The sequence below is a fragment of the Oncorhynchus mykiss genome, chromosome 5, assembly GCF_057628025.1.
Source record: "Oncorhynchus mykiss isolate SJ-2025 chromosome 5, ASM5762802v1, whole genome shotgun sequence".
NCBI classification, from domain to species: domain Eukaryota; kingdom Metazoa; phylum Chordata; class Actinopteri; order Salmoniformes; family Salmonidae; genus Oncorhynchus; species Oncorhynchus mykiss.
The window spans coordinates 16,844,401-16,863,641 of record NC_143026.1 but is presented as its reverse complement, the minus strand read 5'-3'; the positions used below and the strand labels follow the sequence as shown (position 1 = coordinate 16,863,641).

Below are 19,241 nucleotides of genomic sequence, written 5' to 3'. Positions count from 1 at the left end.
AAGATTTGGTTGAAAAAAAAGCCAACTTTTCCATTAAGGTCTTGATGATCAGTTGATTATTTAAATCATATGTTAGTGCTGGGCTGAAACAATAGCCTGCAGACTCTGTAGCCCTCCAGGACTAGGGTTGAAGACCAGCCAGGGCTTGTTCTTACAAAGCATCTGAGTAAGAGTGCTGATCTAGGATCAGTTTTGCCTTTTAGATCATAATTATAAGGAGGGAATGGGTGGATCCTAGATCAGTACTCTACTCTGTGAATGTGGTTCCAGACCACTGCTCTGGGTGGTTTGGTCTCTTGGGTGGTATGTAAGTGTGTGTTTGTACTGTTATTACACAACAACATCAATTAGCAAGTCATGAGCCAGAGCCAAGTTTCCATGTACATTCAGCAGAGCAGTAGGGGAATCCATCAGTGTGTTTGTCAGCCCTGGGTCCTATTCATTAGGTACGAAACGGAAGGAAACTGGGTAAAAGTACTATCTGAACTTGTCCAATAAGAAGCCAGTGTCCTAATTAATCTAACCCTGCTGGTGACAAGCAGTAAACACTGTGACCTTGGAATGGAGAGGGAGATGGATGGGGAGATGCAGAGTGAGTGAGAGAGAACATTGGTTTACTGTAGTAGAGGTGTAAACAGGGGCTATGCAGAACAAACTGGAGCTTCACTTCAGATGTTTGAAGTCTTTATGTTGAGATCCGCTATAAAGCACTATTATATAAAAAACATTTTTTTTCAAACATTCATTTAGCAGACGCTCTTATCCAGAGCGACTTACAGTATGACTGCATATATTTCCATACTTTTTCTTACTGGTCCCGTGTGGGAATAGAACCCGCAACCCTGGAGTTGCAAGCACCATGCTCTACCAACTGAACCAAACGGGACTATCTCATCTGAAGGCTGGGGGCAGGGGACAGGGGTCATAGTTCAGCCTATGATAATGCCTGATTCACACCAATGGAGCCAACCCAAACCCTACTGTGCTGGCTCAGATAGTTCCCTTTTTTAACATATTTTTCCTTCATAGCTTGTTAGGAAAATAGGAAGCCAATTTGTTTTCAGCACTTTTATTTCCATGACTGATCAAAACTTGTTCTCATGGCTCTCTCTTGTCCCTCTGCAGGAGACATGTGGTGACCAATATGTTTGGAACATTGCAAAATACATTGTATCGGCACCTGAGTATTGTGATAATATCGTATCGTGAGGTCCCTGGCAATTCCCAGCCATAGTAGATGAGTAACCAGGCCAGCCCAGTACAGCTCAGTTTGGTTTGGGCCTATAGGAGTGTTAATCAGGAATAGGTGAGGCTACATTAACAGAAGTATGAAGTGGGTGGAGGTTAGCTGCATTGCCTCACAGTGAGTGGTAAGGGAAATCTATCTATGTTTGTCAGGAGGTATCAGGTGGGTCGAGGTCACTGAAATCATTCTCGGAATTGTGGAAAACATTCCCCTTGCATACCCTTAGGTACAGATCTAGGACCAGCGTAACATCCCCAAGTCTATTAGGTGGGAGGAGACAATACTGACCTTAGATCAGTGTCTAGGGGTAATGCCATCCTACCCTCATACCAGGACGTGATGAGATGTTTCCAGTGTGTGTTCCCACCTTAAGCTTCTGAATAGTTCCTTCTCGACATCTCGCTGATAATCTCGATATGATTTTTCACTTGGTGTATTAAAAGAATAGTTCACCCAAATTACAAAATGTCTTATTGGATTCATTGCCCTGTAAACTGTAATTTGAGTGAACTATCCCTTTAATCTACCCTCCAACATGTAGATGTATTTCAGTTCACTGAACACTTCAACTGTGTCTCAGACCATGTACTGTAAAGGTCCATCTATATTGGAGGGACGCGGAACGATTGAGTACCATTGCTTATATGTGAGTTAGTGGTGCGCAGTCTGACCGCACATCAGTTGTCTTTTCATCAGATGCCTCCATCACCCAACCTGCTGTCACAGTACGTTTTCCATGGAGAACCATGAATCGCAGTAGTATAAATTGCTTTTCGGCCCATGTGTGGGAAAAACTCCTAGCCTGTGTTTACACAGTCACCCAATTCTAATGTATTGGCATATCTGATACCAATCTGATCTTTTCCCCATTGTCGAACCAGCAGAAACCACATGGAAACTGATCATTTGAGTTCTGATTTCAATCCTGATACAATTCTGATGGTTCATATGTGACCTCAGTCTGGACACTATAATCCGTTTTTTTTGCTCTGAAGTGTTTTGTCGTTTTTCGTGTGTTTTTTTGCACATGACCTGTTGTTGCATGACAACCACCCAAAAATGTAAAGGAACAGTGATAGGAAATTATAATTGCATCTGTGTGCTATTTCAAAGGCCATGCACAAATCTTAGTAATGCACAAATCTTAGTAATGCACATATCTGATATGGGCCACATATAAAACTGATTGTAGACAGTCAGAAAAATTATAATCTGAATTTGCTTCTTAGGATGGCTGTGTAAATGCAAGCTAAGTCGTGTATTTATATTCAGCTTTATATGAGCGGTATCTGGAGGTCTCAGTGTTTAATGACATAAGATGCCTCATCTAAACACTCCCGGCGAGTGACAGTGTGACTGCTCCTAGTGGCTGTACTCGCAGTGGGTGACAGATAGACAGACAGGATATGATAGATATGCAAACCTGTGTGTCAGACCGTGTGAGTCAGAGATGTGGGTGGGACTCCCTCTCTAACACACTTAATTAACTGTTGTTCGACTCCATGAAACCCCCTCAGACAGCAGGGACGCAACACACATGTTGGCTATGTAGGAGGCAAAACGAGGTGGTGGCTGTACAGTCGGATGGTGTTTTTGTCTGAGAGAGATGGGAGGAGGATGGGGCGAGGGAATGAGAAATGGAAGAGAGAGAGAATTGGGAAGAGAGTGAGGGAAGGAGAACACCCACACTCGCGCACACAATGTTGAAGGGAACTAATATCCATAGAGAAGGTTTCTGTCTGGTAACTGTCACTCTATATATCCCCTCCCCCCACCCCTCTTCAATCTGCAGGGTGTCTGACCCAATTCTGTGAGGAGAGGAGACGAAGAAGAAAGAGATGGCTCTAATGTTGGCAACAAATTAGCCTGTCAGTTAGCGGAGCTTACCCTGGAATGAAGAGTAATTTACAGAGAGAGGCAGAAAGGGAGGGTGAAGAAGAGAGACTGGGATGGAGGGAAGGGAACGGTGATGGAGGGAAAGTTATATTGAAGGCATGTGATCCTAAAACTGAGAAATGGCAGTGTAAGAGAAGCCCCCTCTTGCTCTCTCTCAGCCCTTAACGAGCTGTGTGTGTGTAGGCAGCCTCTTCATGGCTGTTCTCTTCAAATCCTGCTGCTGCCCCTCCCTTCTATGAGAAGCTTTATGCCAGGCAGTGATAGGCTACCGCTCTGAGACACACACACACACACACACGGATACACACACATAGAGACAGGCTAAAAGGGAGAGGAGGGTAACTTGTGTGGGCTACGATTGTGAAATCACTGCTTCAGTTCAATGCTATGAGACTAATTTTGCTCTCAATTCATTTCAATTAAATTCAATTGACATGATATTGGTGATGACAAGGAAACGATAATACGTGGAATAATAAATGATCACAAAATAATTAGGCCTATTCAGAATACGAATGAAACACAAATGACACACCATTTCAATACACTCTCTCTCTCTCTCTCTCTCTCTCTCTCTCTCTCACAGGCTGCCTGTCAGGGTCTTGTTGACCCCCCCGTTCCTCCGATGAACCCCCTCAACTCCATGAAACCCGGTCTGCCTCCCACTCCGCACAGGTACACACACACACAGAGTGACTCATAGAGGGAGTGCTGAGCTGATTGTCAGTTGGCTTCTGGTTGGCTTTGACCTCTCACCTATCCTGCTATTGGCTGATCTCTGGGATCTGACTGCCGATTTGCTGCTGCTGGCCCGAGCGCTGGTTTCCTGTTTAAGAGTTCACTTCCTGTGGTTTCAGGGGGGAAGTGGTTTCAAGAGCGTAACCTTATCCGCACACACACACACACACAAGGGTTGGGCTCAGTTCAATTGAATGTCTCATAAATTCCAATTCAATTCTTGAATTTGAATTAGTAAACAGGATACGTAATTGCAATTTGAATTAAAGGAAATAAAATTGAATTCAGTGAAATTCAATGACATTAAAATGCCTGTTCTATTCTATATTAAGTGTGGTCTTTACAAATATACATTACCAGTTAAAAGTTTGGACACACCTGCTCATTCAAGGGTTTTTCTTTACTTTGACTATTTTCTACATTGTAGAATAATAGTGAAAACATCAAAACTATGAAATAACACATATGGAATCATGTGGTAACCAAAAAAGTGTTAACCTTTCTGATCTCCCCATCCCGGATCCGGGTTCGTGAATACAGACTCAAGCTCATTACCATAACGCAACGTTAACTATTCATGAAAATCGCAAATGAAATGAAATAAATATGCTAGCTCTCAAGCTTAGCCTTTTGTTAACAACACTGTCATCTCAGATTTTCAAAATATGCTTCTCAACCATTGCAAAACAAGCATTTGTGTAACAGTATTGATGGCTAACGTAGCATTTAGCATTAACATTCAGCTGGCAACATTTACACAAAAAAACAGAAAAGCATTCAAAAAAATCATTTACCTTTGAAGAACTTCAGATGTTTTCAATGAGGAGACTCTCAGATAGCAAATGTTCAGTTTTTCCTGAAAGATTATTTGTTTAGGACAAATCGCTCCGTTTTCTGCGTCACGTTTAGCTATGAAAAAAACCCTGTATCCAGGATTGTGTAAATCTATCAGCAAGCTCATTAGCATAACACAACGTTAACTATTTATGAAAATCGCAAATGAAATGAAATAAATATGCCATCTCTCAAGCTTAGCCTTTTGTAAACAACACTGTCATCTCAGATTTTCAAAATATGCTTCTCAACCATAGGAAAACAATAATTTGTGTAAAAGTAGCTAGCTAGAGTTAGCATTTCGCGTTAGCATTTAGCGTTAGCATTAGCGTTAGCATCCAGCACGCAACATTAACAAAAACATAAAAGCCTTCAAATAAAATCATTTACCTTTGAAGAACTTCTGATGTTTTCAATGAGGATACTCTCAGTTAGATAGCAGATGCTCAGTTTTTCCAAAAAGATTCCTTGTGTATTAGAAATAGCTCCGTTTTATACATCACATTTGGCCACCAAAAAAAATCCATAAATTCAGTCCTCAAAACGCAAACTTTTTTCCAAATTAACTCCATAATATCGACTGAAAACATGGCAAACGTTGTTTAGAATCAATCATCAAGGTGTTTTTCACATATCTCTTCATTGATACATCGTTCTTGGACACATGCTTTCTCCCCTGAATCAAATGGTAAAGTGGAAGCAGCTGGCAATTGCGCACCGAATTCGACGCAGGACACCAGGCGGACACTTGGGAAATGTAGTCTCTTATGGTCAATCTTCCAATGATATGCCTACAAATACGTCACAATGCTGCTAAGACCTTGGGCGAACGACAGAAAGTGTAGGCTCATTCGTTGCGCAATCACAGCCATATAAGGAGAGAATGGAAAACAGAGCTTCAGAAATTCTGCTAATTCCTGGGTGATGCATCATCTTGGTTTCGCCTGTAGAATGAGTTCTGGGGCACTTACAGACAAAATCTTTGCAGATTCTGAAACTTCAGAGTGTTTTCTTTCCAAAACTGTCATATAATAATAATATGCATAGTCAAGCATCTTTTCGTGACAAAATATCGCGCTTAAAACGGGAACGTTTTTTATCCAAAAATGAAATAGCGCCCCTAGAGCTCTAAGAGGTTAAACAAATCCAAATATATTTTAGATTATTCAAAGTAGCCACTCTTTGCCTTGATGACAGCTTTGCACACTCTTGGCATTTTCTCAACCAGCTTCACCTGGAATGCTTTCCAACAGTCTTTGAGGAGTTTCCACATATGCTGAGCACTTGTTGGCTGATTTTCCTTCACTCTGCAGTCCAACTCATCCCTAACCATTTCAATTGGGTTGAGGTTGGTGATTGTGGAGGCCAGGTCATCTGATACAGCACTCCATCACTCTCTTACTTGGTCAAATAGCCCTTACACAGTCTGGAGGTGTTGGGTCATTGTCCTGTTGAAAAACATGATAGTCCCACTAAGCTCAAACGAAATGGGATGGCATATCGCTACAGAATGCTGTGGTAGCCATGCTGGTTGAGTGTGCATTGAATTCTAAATAAATCACAGACAGTGTCACCAGCAAAGCACCCCCACACCATTGCACCACAACCACACATGCAGAATTCATCTGTTCATCTACTCTGCGTCTCACAAAGACATGTCAGTTGGAACCAAAAATGCCTGATTTGGACTCGTCACACCAAAGGACAGATTCCCACCAGTCTAATATCCATTGCTCGTGTTTCTTGACCCAAGCAAGTCTCTTCTTATTGTTGTCCTTTAGTTGTGGTTTCTTTGCAGCAATTTGGCCACGAAGGCCTGATTCCCGCAGTCTCACATGGACAGTTGATGTTGAGGTATCTGTTAATTGAACTCTGTTAAGCATTTTATTTGGGCTGCAATTTCTAAGGCTGGTAACTCTAATGAACCTATCCTCTGCAGCAGAGGTAACTCTGGGTCTTCCATTCCTGTAGTGGTCTTCATGAGAGCCAGTTTCATCATAGTGCTTGATAGTTTGATTGACCTTCATAGCTTAAAATAATGATTAACTGTCATTTCACTTTGCTTATTTGAGCTGTTCTTGCCATAATATGGACTTTTACCATATAGGGTTATCGTCTGTATACCACCCCTACCTTGTCACAGTAGAACTGATTGTCTCAAACACATTAAGAAGTAAAGAAATTCCACAAATTAACTTTTAGCAAGGCACTCCTGTTAATTGGAATGCATTCCAGGTGACTACCTCATGAAGCTGGTTGAGAGAATGCCAAAAGTGTTCAAAGCTGTCAAGGCAAAGGGTGGCTACTTTGAAGAAATATAAATATATTTTAACTTGTTTAACACTTTTTTTTTTGGTTACTACATGATTCCTTATGTGTTTTGATGTCTTATTATTATTATTCTACAATGTATAAATAAATAAATAAAAAACATGACCCGTCAAACCGCTCTCCTTAATTAACATCCGCACTCTTAACCCGGAAGCCCTCTTAACCCGGAAGCCCTCTTAACCCGGAAGCCCTCTTAACCCGGAAGCCAGCTTAACCCGGAAGCCACATGGGAGGCTGAAACTCTTATGCTTTGACTGAGTGGAATTTCTTTGAAATGCGCTGTATTAAATTACACTTCCTGTCATTCAAACGCAAATTCAAATTCTACATCCTGTCGGGTGTGCCCAATTTTGAATTTCAATTCATGAGTTGAATAGGAGTCAATTCCAAATTTATGAATTGAGCCCAACTCTGACACACACACACACACACACACACACACACTCAGGAGCCTCCTCTCCCTCGGAAGGGCTGCTCATACTGGTTTCTAAGTAACTGCTTTGTTGTTGTTATGGAAACGTTGTTGAGTGCCTCTTGAGGATGTGATGTGGTACAAGTCATTCAACTCCTACAAATACACCCACTTGTCTTTCTCTTCAACAGACTAACAATAACTGCTTCCTCTCCTTCATCTGCACATATCTGACAAATTAGGATAGGTGAGAGAGCATTATGGTGGTGTACAGTTACCTACCAGGTATTGCTTTCACCTGTCCAGGGTCCATATGTAGCAAGCGTCTCAGAGTAGGAGTGCTGATCTAGGATCACATCCCCTTTCCATGTACTCTTGTTCATTTTTTTTATCTGAAACGCAAGACTGATACTAAATCGGCAACCCTACTGAGATGTTTGATGCACATTACAGACCCAGGTCTTGATGCACATTACAGACCCAGGTCTGTAAGCCATGCCCGTACATGACTCCATACCATAATATCCCTGCTTCCTGTCTCCCTTAGTGACGGTAACTTCCTGTATGACTCTGCCTCCTGGCAACAAGGCACCAATCAGCAGCCAGGCGCCCTCTCTGTGGTAACCACTGTCTGGGGCGTGACCAATCCCTCGCACAGCCAGGTAACGGACCAGGCCAATTATGTCTCCTTCCTCATCACCCCACCCCCCCTTCTCTCATCCATCCTGCTATCATTATCATCTTTTCCATCCATCAGCCAACCCTCTTCCATCCCCCACTCCTACGTCCATGTATTTAACCTTGTTTGAAGGAGAGCAAATATCTTTGGCAGCATTCCAGGCCGCCTACATAGCAGTTGTTCACCAAATCTGACAAGGCCTGGATTGTGTTTTAACATGTTAGTAACCGCATCAGTGATATTCCAATCCTGCTACAATGTAGATGACACAGCTTTTGATAATTTGTTCATTTGTACAGTATAAGTGCTTTGCAGACTGTATGGAATGTCAATTTCTTTTCCACTACCTATCCACTTCCTGTGTTACCCCGTCTAGGTGTTTGGTGCGCCCATGGGTCCGGGCGGGAACTCTGGAGGTCACATGATGCAGGGCAGCGGTGGCGGTGGGGGGATGAGTCCCGGTGTGAACCACCAGTACCAGAGCTATGGTGATAAGGGCTACGGACAACCAGGTCTCTACGGACGCCCCAACACCGCCTATAACCAAGCACCACCCTATGGACAGAGGTAAACACCTTTTTACCTGTTTGTATGGTATATGTTCACCGGGGTCGTGTTCATTAGGCATCAAATGGAAGAAAACAGAGTACAACTGCAAGGTACTACCTAGGGCGTATTCACTAGGCATGAAATGGAAGGAAAGAATTGACTGAAATAGGGAAGGACTACCTGGAACATTGCACCGAAATACATCTGTTTAACCTATAGCTATTGTAAGCAGTAATCATGAGCCTATAAACCAGAGTTACGCTGTTAGCACTTAGGTGGTGTGCAATAGTAGGATGACCACTTAGTGCAGGGTGAGCTGCATAATCAGCTCCAATGTAAATAACATGAGTACGTCTGATAAGCTTCCCAGTAAATAATTAAAAACAATCAACACAGAAAGGTGCTTAAAAATAGCCCATTTTAACATATGTAGTCTAAGAAACAAGATCCAGGAAGTCAATAACTTGCTTGTAACAGATGACATTCATATTCTCTGAAATCTCTGAAACTCACTCAGATAATATGTTTGATGATACAGTAGTAGCAATACATGGTTTTAACATCCACCGAAAAGACAGAAATGCCAACGGAGGCGGTGTTGCGGTCTATATTCAGAACCACATTCCTGTAACGCTTAGAGACAATCTAATGTTAAATACTGTTGAAGTAATATGGCTACAGGTTCATCTGCCTCACCTAAAGCCCATTATTGTGGGAAGCTGCTATAGACGACCAAGTGTTAACAGTCAGTATCTAGATAATATGTGTGAAATGCTTGATAATGTATGTGATATCTACAGAGGTATATTTTCTGGGTGATTTTTAAATATTGACTGGCTATCATCAAGCTTCAAGCTGTAACCAGTGCCTGCAACCTGAATCAGGTTGTCCGTCAACCTACCAGGGTAGTTACAAACAGCACAGGAATGAAATCATCAACATGTATTGATCACATTTTTACTAACGCTGCAGATATTTGCTTTAAAGCAGTATCCAGATCCATAGGATGTAGTGATCACAATATAACAGCCATATCTAGGAAAACCAAAGTTCCAACGGCTGGGCTTAATATTATTATTATTATTATTATTTTATTTTTTTTCACCTTTATTTAACCAGGTAGGCAAGTTGAGAACAAGTTCTCATTTACAATTGCGACCTGGCCAAGATAAAGCAAAGCAGTTCGACACATACAACGACACAGAGTTACACATGGAGTAAAACAAACATACAGTATAAACAAGTCTATATACGATGTGAGCAAATGAGGTGAGATAAGGGAGGTAAAGGCAAAAAGGCCATGGTGGCAAAGTAAATACAATATAGCAAGTAAAACACTGGAATGGTAGATTTGCAATGGGAGAATGTGCAAAGTAGAAATAAAAATAATGGGGTGCAAAGGAGCAAAATAAATAAATAAATAAATTAAATACAGTAGGGAAAGAGGTAGTTGTTTGGGCTAAATTATAGGTGGGCTATGTACAGGTGCAGTAATCTGTGAGGTGCTCTGACAGTTGGTGCTTAAAGCTAGTGAGGGAGATAAGTGTTTCCAGTTTCAGAGATTTTTGTAGTTCGTTCCAGTCATTGGCAGCAGAGAACTGGAAGGAGAGGCGGCCAAAGAAATAATTGGTTTTGGGGGTGACTAGAGAGATATACCTGCTGGAGCGTGTGCTACAGGTGGGAGATGCAATGGTGACCAGCGAGCTGAGATAAGGGGGGACTTTACCTAGCAAGGTCTTGTAGATGACATGGAGCCAGTGGGTTTGGCGACGAGTATGAAGCGAGGGCCAGCCAACGAGAGCGTACAGGTCGCAATGGTGGGTAGTATATGGGGCTTTGGTGACAAAACGGATTGCACTGTGATAGACTGCATCCAATTTGTTGAGTAGGGTATTGGAGGCTATTTTGTAAATGACATCGCCAAAGTCGAGGATTGGTAGGATGGTCAGTTTTATAAGGGTATGTTTGGCAGCATGAGTGAAGGATGCTTTGTTGCGAAATAGGAAGCCAATTCTAGATTTAACTTTGGATTGGAGATGTTTGATATAATATAGTGAATAAGAGGTCATACAATACGTTTTGTAGTGATTCATATGTTGATGATGTAAAGAATATTTGCTGGTTTGTGGTGTGTAATGAGGAGCAACCAGACGCTGCACTTGACGCATTTATGAAACTACTTATTCCAGTTAATAATAAGCACGCGGTGGTCTAAGGAACTGCATCGCAGTGCTAGCTGTGCCACCAGAGACTCTGGGTTCGAGCCCAGGCTCTGTCGCAGCCGACCGGGAGGTCCATGGGGCAACGCACAATTGGCCCAGCATTGTCCGGGTTAATGAGGGTTTGACCGGTAGAGATATCCTTGTCTCATCGTGCACTAGCGACTCCTGTGGCGGTCTGGGCGCAGTGCACGCTGACCAGGTCGCTAGGTGCACGGTGTTTCCTCTGACACATTGGTGTGGCTGGCTTCCTGGTTGGATGCGCGCTGTGTTAAGAAGCAGTGCTGTTGGGTTGTGTTTCGGAGGACACATGGCTCTTGACCTTGAATTGTATGGTTTAAAGGGATGAGGCAAAAGGTATGGCAATTAAGTCTGGCAGTCCAACTGATTGGCAAACATACTGCAAGTTAAGAAATCATGTGACTAACCTAAATAAAAATAAACTAGACTATGAAACGAAGATAAATTATATAAAGAATGATAGTAAAAAGCCAACTTGGCTCCTTCATTTATTGAATCAGATGGCTCATTCATCACAAAGCCCACTGATATCGCAAACTACTTTAATTACTTTTTCATTGGCAAGATAAGCAAACTTAGGGATGACATGCCAGCAACAAACGCTGACGCTACACATCCAAGTATATCGTACCAAATTATGAAAGATGAGAATTGTACTTTTGAATTCCGTATGGAAGACAAGCCACCAGGGTCTGACAATCTAGATGGAAAATTACTGAGGATAATAGCAGACGATATTGCCACTTCTATTTGCCACATCTTCAATTTAACCCTACTAGAGAGGGTGTACCCTCAGGCCTGGAGGGAAGCTAAAGTCATTCCGCTACCCAAGAAAAGTAAAACCCCCTTTACGGTCTCAAATAGCTGACCAATCAGCCTGTTACCAACCCTTAGTAAACTTATGACCAGATACAATGCTATTTTACAGTAAACAAACTGACAGCAGAATTTCAGCATGCTTATAGGGAAGGACATTCAACAAGCACAGCACTTACACAAATGACTGATGATTGGCTGAGAGAAATTGATGATAGAATGATTGTTGGGGCTGTCTTGTTAGACTTCAGTGCAGCTTTTGACATTATCGATCATAGTCTGCTGCTGGAAAAACGTATGTGTTATGGCTTTTCACCCCCTGCTATAATGTGGATAAAGAGTTACTTGTCTAACAGAACACAGAGGAATTCTTTAATGGAAGCCTTTAAAATATAATCCAGTTAGAATCAGGAATTCCCCAGGGTAGCTGTTTAGGCCCCTTGCTTTTTAAATTTTTACTAACGACATGCCACTGACTTTGAGTAAAGCCAGAGTTTCTATATATATGCGGATGACTCAACACTACACGTCAGCTACTACAGTGACTGAAATGACTGCAATACTCAACAAAGAGCTGCAGTTAGTTTCAGAGTGGGTGGCAAGGAATACGTTAGCCCTAAATATTTCTATAACTAAAAGCATTGTATTTGGAACAAAACACTCACTAAACCCTAAACCTCAACTAAATCTTGTAATAGATCATGTGGAAATTGAGCAAATTGAGATGACCAAACTGCTTGGAGTAACACTAGATTGTAAACTGTCGTGGTAAAAACATATTGATGCAGTAGTAGCTAAGATGAGAAGTCTGTCTATAATAAAGCAATGCTCTGCCTTAACAACACTCTACAAGGCAGGTCCTACAGGCCCTAGTTTTGCGCAGCTTGACTACTGTTCAGTCGTGTGGTCAGATGCCACGAAAAGGACTTAGGAAATTTGCATTTGGCTCAGAACAGGGCAGCACGGCTGGCCCTTGGATGTACACAGAGAGCTAATATTAATAATATGCATGTCAATCTCTCCCGGCTGAAAGTGGAGGAGAGATTGACTTCATCACTACTTGTATTTATGAGCGGTATTGACATGTTGAATGCACCAAGCTGTCTGGCAAACAGCTCAGACACCCATGCATAAGGCATGCCACGAGGTCTCTTCACAGTCCCCAAGTCCAGAACAGACTATGGGAGGCACACAGTACTACATAGAGCCATGACTACATGGAACTCTATTATACATCAAGTAACTGACACCAGCAGTAAAATTAGATTTAAAAAACACCTTATGGAACAGCGGGGACTATGAAGCAACATAAACATTGGCACAGACTCATGCATACACACACGCACTATACACACACATTGATTTATTACTGTAGATATGTGGTAGTGGTGGAGTAGGAGCCTGAGGGCGCACTGTGTTGTGAAATCTGTGAATGTAATGTTTTAAAATGATATAAACTGCCATAATTTTGCTGGACCCCAGGAAGAGTAGCTGCTGCTGCTTTTGCAGCAGCTTATGGGGATCCATAATAAATGCAAATACAATAAGGTTTGTGCTAATGAATACAACCCTGAACTTTTCTTCTCCATTACAAAATGTGTAAAGTTTCATTAGCTGAATGAACACAACCCAGGGCTCCAGTCAGTCAGACACATGGGGAGAATTTGAATTGCATTTGATTTGGTTTCCTCTTCCTCTCAAAGCCCATTTGTTGAGAAGGACAGAGCAGAGGTCCATACCCTCTGATCTTGTCATCCAATTGGTTTTGAGAAGGAATCAAGGAAATGCCCTTGAGATTCTCCCATGGAGACTCCACTGGTGGAGGAAGGTTTATTTATGCTGTGTGAGTGAGTCATAGTGCTATGGGAAGATCCACGTTCTCTCCTCGTCTGCTTCTCAAAACCCATTGAATGAGAAAGACGGAGGTCCCTCCCCTCTGGCCTTGTCCTCCAATGGGTTTTGAGAAAGAGGGGAGGAGAGGGGACGTGAGGAGTATGCAATTGAGATCTTCCCTATGTCGCTGTGTGTCTCTGTCAAAGCAGCAGGCTGCGTCACTGCTGTCTGTGGGGGGTTCTTCATGGAGTCAGAACAAGAGCTACGTGTATCAGAGAGGGAGTCCCACCCACATCTCCGAGCAAGCCACACACACACAATCAACACTCATTGTGCTTGGCCACTATGGAGTGAGTTGCAAATAATTCTCACTTTCTATCCCCCTCTCTCTCTCCCTCTCTCTGTGTGTATCTTAGTTACTCTAATAATGGTGGTGGAGGGGGAATGGGCCAACGCCCCCCCTCTGACTTCACCCAGGCTGCTGCCGCTGCTGTTGCCGCCGCTGCTGCCACGGCAACCGCCACTGCCACGGCAACAGTTGCCGCCATCCAGGAGAAGCAGAACCAGGAAATGAACTACGGCCAGGTAAGCGGCTCCACCTTACCTTGTGTGAGCTTTCCTCTAAATAGTGGGCTATTTCTTAAACCATTTATTGGGGGGGATATTGTGCTTCTGTTTGGTTCATTGTTAGAGCTCATTACACACCCTGCAGGACAGAGCAGGAACTAGCTCTGCCACACCCACACACGCTCCAGACTCCAGAGACATGGGCTTGATTAGAGGGAGAACATAAGTATTTTTTAGCAGGCTGTTTACACGTCTACATAATCTGTCTCTGAGGAGAAACCACACTGTAAGTCCTATCTCTTCATCGGTCTGTTTCTCTCCTTTTTTTTCTCTTTTTTGTTTCTGTCTCTTCAGATGGGCGGAGGACCATCCTCCTACAGTACCCAGTTCCTGTCCCACCCGGGCCCCCAGCAGGGTGGGCCCCGCGGCCCCCCGGGGATGAGCCCCAGTGGGATGGTCCAGTCCCGGCCTGGACAGCACCCCTCAATGGGGGGCATGGGGTACCCCTCGCACCCCTCCCAGGGTCAGGGCCAGAGGATGTCCCAGCAGCACCCAGGCTACCCAGCAGGTCAACAACAGGGGCTCAAACGCCCCTATCAATCTGAGGTACACTTAGAATATACACAGAGCAAACACATGCAAGACACTAACACGTGTCAACATGAGCTTACAAACTCCCCCCGTCCCTCCCCCAGGGTTTCCCAGGGCAGCAACAGTATGGTTCAGGGGGCATGTCTCCGTACCATGGTGGCCAGCCCCTCCAGTACCCCCCCGGCCCCCAGCAGCGCCCGCCCCAGTCCCCATCATACCACCCCAACCAGCGCATGCCCCCCATGGCACAGTACCAGCAAGGTCCACCCAACCCGGCACAGTACTACAAGGTAAGCCGTGAGATCACACTCCTGTGTTTAGGTTAACTTGTGAAAGGGGCTAGCAGTAATGCAGCCGACCCAAGATCACACACGTCCTCCATTTAATAGGGGTTCGATACCCGCTTACACCTTATTTTACTTCCCTTTCATCTCTCACATTTTTGTTCACAAATAAAAGCTTTAAAATATGAAAGTGGAATGGAATTCTGTTTTCCTTAATAAAAATATAGATTTTAAAGTAAGTATTTTACATTTAATTTACATCTGTCATTTAGCAGATGCTATTATCTGGAGCGAATGACATGAGCAATTAGGGTTAAGTGCCTTGCTCAAGGGCACCAACAGATTTTGTCACTTTCTCTGCTCAGGGTTTTGAACCAGCGACCTTTTCAGTTACTGGCCAAATGCTCTTAATTGCTACATGTTATTGACCGCTACCTCTTAGTGTCTGTGGTGATGCTGATCTTGTGCTGATATTTTTTCATGTTTTATTTAACCCTTATTTTACCAGGTAAGTTGACTGAGAACAAATTCTCATTTACAGCAACGATCTGGGGAATAGTTACAGGGGAGAGGAAGGGGGATGAATGCGCCAACTGGAAGCTGGGGATGATTAGGTGGCCATGATGATATGAGGGACAGATTGGGAATTTAGCCAGGACACCTAGGATAATACCCCTACTCTTACGATAAGTGCCATGGGATCTTTAGTGATGGCTCCCTACACAGGGCAATGTCCCCAATCTCTGCCCTGGGGCATTGGGATATTTTTTTTTTAGAATAGAGTTAAGAGTGCCTCCTACTGGCGCTCCATCCAACACAACTGATTATTGTGTGTGTGTTTAAACAGGAGCAGCAGTACAATGGGCAGCAGGGTAACATGCCACCAGGAGGCTACAACGCCTTCACACAGGCTGCTGTCAATGCGGTAAGCCACCTTGTGTGTGTGTGTGTCTAGCTTAGCGGTGTGGAGGAGATGGTCCTTTGCTTTGGAATGTTTGGGTCCTTTGCAAATGTAATTTATAATATAATTGTAATTTGTCGATCCAAATAAAGAACATGTGTTAGGCTGTGGCACACAGGGATTTTGTGTCAGCAATTAGATTGAGCTAAATGGTTTTTCAATGCGAGTCATACGTTGACATAATATGGACAACGGAGATGATTGTCTGTAAAAAAATAAATTTAAAATCACAATTGCTGTATGCTACTCATCTAAAAAATAGTTGACTAGAGTTGACAATTAAATAATTAATATACAATTGAATCTGTGTTCATGCATGTCTTTATAGCCGTAGTGTTATACAGTAACTGATTCAGAGGGGTTGGGTTAAATGCAGAAGACCAATTTTAGTTGATTGCATTCAGTTGTACAACTGACAAGGTATCCACCTTTCACTTTATGTATTGTAGCCTTATGATGATATCTTCTATTTAAAACTCTCCCTCAGCAGGGTGGCCGAGTGATGCCGGGGTACCCCAGTTCTCCTTTGGGGGGTAACCCAACCCCTCCCATGACTCCAGGCAGCATGCCCCCCTACCTGTCACCCGGTGGGCCTGGACCGGACACCAAGCCCCCCTACCTCCCCCAAGGCCCTGACATCAAGCCCCCCTACCTCCCCCAAGGCCCTGACATCAAGCCCAACATCAACTCCCTACAGCCCCCCACTGGTGAGATACTTACTGCAGCACACACTCCTTTATCATGTTATTGGACTAATGGAAATGTATTGAGAGAGACCTGGGTCGTGTTCATTAGACACCAAACCGGAAAAAAAACAGACTGAAATGAGAAGAGACTGCCTGGACGTGTCCAGTAAGAAATGCACATTTTTGTTTTCCTTTACAAAATGTTCCTTTGTGTTCCTTAATGAACCTAATGACCCTGGGACCAATTCATAGGTTAAATACCTGTGCACTCTCATTCCCCTCCCCCTGTTTAGGTAACCCTAGCGACGACCTGCGGCTGACCTTCCCGGTGCGCGACGGCGTGGTGCTGGAGCCGTTCCGATTGGAGCACAACCTGGCAGTCAGCAACCATGCCTTCCAGCTGCGAGACTCTGTCTACAAAACCCTCATGATGAGGTCAGAGCCCACCGCCTCTCAACCAATCACTTAGCCGTTTCTGTGACGTGATCCAGTGTGTTTTAATACCGTGGAGTTTAGAGTTTTACCACATTATTAATTAATGACACTGGTGTGTGTGCGTGCGTGAATCTTTTGACTGTGTGTGTCCTAGGCCTGACCTGGAGCTGCAGTTTAAGTGTTATCACCATGAGGACCGGCAGATGAACACTAACTGGCCCGCTTCCGTACAGGTACAATCACACTTACAGGTACAATCACACGTACAGGTACAATCACACGTACAGGTACAATCACACGTACAGGTACAATCACACGTACAGGTACAATCACACTTACAGGTACAATCACACGTACAGGTACAATCACACGTACAGGTACAATCACACGTACAGGTACAATCACACGTACAGGTACAATCACACTTACAGGTACAATCACACTTACAGGTACAATCACACGTACAGGTACAATCACACGTACAGGTACAATCACACGTACAGGTACAATCACACGTACAGGTACAATCACACGTACAGGTACCCATTCAAATATATACACACACACACAGAGAGATCGATCAAAGCATAACAGACGTTTCCCAAGATAGCAGGGTTTTTTTTTTCTTCACATACAACTGGATCTATGTGCATGTACACACATCCAAATCAGAATGGGTTAGGCTGGGATTACGCTCCCCTAAGCGCTCTCACTTATGCTTGCGTAAAGTTACAAATTCTGGCATGCACCGAAATCTCAAAGTTGTTGTGGAGTCTCAGCAGAGTTCATTTAGTGCAAGGGTGGGCAGTTCCAGTCCTCAATGGCCTGATTGGTGTCACATGTTTGCCCCAGCGAACACACCTGACTCCAATAATCACCTAATCATGATCTTCAGTTTAGAATGCCATTTGATTAATCAGCTGTGTTTGCTAGGGACGGAGAAAGTGTGACACCAATCAGGCCCTCGAGGACTGGAGTTGCCCACCCCTGATCTAGTGTTAATCCAGCCTTGGTTTCTGGGTTAACAAGTTGATGAAAGACAACTGTGAATTAGCTAGCCATTTGAGCCACAGGGTAGCATTCAGTAGGGTACAAGGTACTGAACATTGTAGATATGGTATTTCTTACTCAATATCTCTACTCTGGATGTCTGTTCTACACAACATATTTCTGTTCAAACGTTCCACAATGCTGCACCCTATACTGAAGGTGGCCCAAGGCCCATGTTCATAAATCGTCTCAGAGTAGGAGTGTTGCTCTAGGATCCGTTTGGCCTTTTAGCTCATAACTAATACGATCATATGGACAGCGGTTACCTGATCATAGATCAGCACTCCTGCTCTGGGGCCAGTGTGACGACTGTGACTAGCGTGTTAGCCGACCCTCCATTCACCTGTCTGTCATGTAGGTTTCTGGTCCTTGCTTACAGGTGAGTGTGAACGCCACACCGCTCACCATCGAGAGGGGCGACAACAAGACGTCCCACAAGCCCCTCTACCTCAAGCAGGTGTGTCAGCCGGGACGCAACACCATCCAGATCACCGTCACCGCCTGCTGCTGCGTAAGTGGGTGGGGGGGGGGGGTGCATGGGACATGTTTTGTATAGTGGGCAAAACTGTTTGCATTAATGACGTCATGGTTAGGTGGTATACTGGTTCTATAAGCATGTTTTGTTAACGTCTTTATAAAATCTTTATCTGGTCAGGAAACCAAAATATGAGGTCTTAGCAACAACGTCTTGATCTTGTCATGAAAAATCTTTGTTTACCTGGTTGTAACAGAGACCGGTTGGATGGAATCTGGTTTTATGACATCTTAACAACCAGTTTACAGCCAGAAAAGTACTTTACCTGGCAAATTTTGCATGCTGGATGTGCACATCTGTTGGTCTATAAGTGTTATGCAGGATCCAAATGAACCTCCCCCTGTCTCTCTCTCTCCCCCATCTCACTCTGTCTCCCTCCAGTCCCACCTGTTTGTGTTGCAGCTGGTCCACAGGCCATCAGTACGCTCAGTTCTGCAAGGTTTAATGAAGAAGAGATTACTGCCCGCAGAGCACTGTGTGTCTAAGAGTGAGTGGAACACACACACACACTTGATTGACTGCCTGGTTGGGGCTCAGAAAGACAGACTTTGTCGCAAT

General features: G+C 43.8%; 1 protein-coding gene across 50 annotated transcripts in view; it reads left to right on the top strand.

The window, feature by feature from the left end:
- The window catches only part of zmiz2 (zinc finger, MIZ-type containing 2), a 35,329-nt gene that overhangs the window by 6,175 nt on the left and 9,913 nt on the right, over positions 1–19,241 (top strand). For 8 of the 50 annotated variants that reach the window (XM_090233981.1, XM_090234002.1, XM_090233977.1 and 5 more), the window contains 12 exons: positions 3,729–3,817; positions 8,005–8,119; positions 8,513–8,703; positions 13,991–14,159; positions 14,496–14,747; positions 14,837–15,022; positions 15,864–15,941; positions 16,468–16,684; positions 16,957–17,098; positions 17,253–17,331; positions 18,528–18,659; positions 19,065–19,170. In XM_090233981.1, the coding sequence (XP_090090107.1) occupies positions 3,768–3,817; positions 8,005–8,119; positions 8,513–8,703; positions 13,991–14,159; positions 14,496–14,747; positions 14,837–15,022; positions 15,864–15,941; positions 16,468–16,684; positions 16,957–17,098; positions 17,253–17,331; positions 18,528–18,659; positions 19,065–19,170 (1,717 nt within the window). In that variant the 5' untranslated portion in view covers positions 3,729–3,767. Of the gene's footprint in view, positions 1–3,728; positions 3,818–8,004; positions 8,120–8,512; positions 8,704–13,990; positions 14,160–14,495; positions 14,748–14,836; positions 15,023–15,863; positions 15,942–16,464; positions 16,685–16,956; positions 17,099–17,252; positions 17,350–18,506; positions 18,660–19,064; positions 19,171–19,241 lie in introns of all 50 variants that reach the window. The other 42 variants (XM_090233972.1, XM_090233994.1, XM_090233966.1 and 39 more) reach the window with 7 other exon arrangements.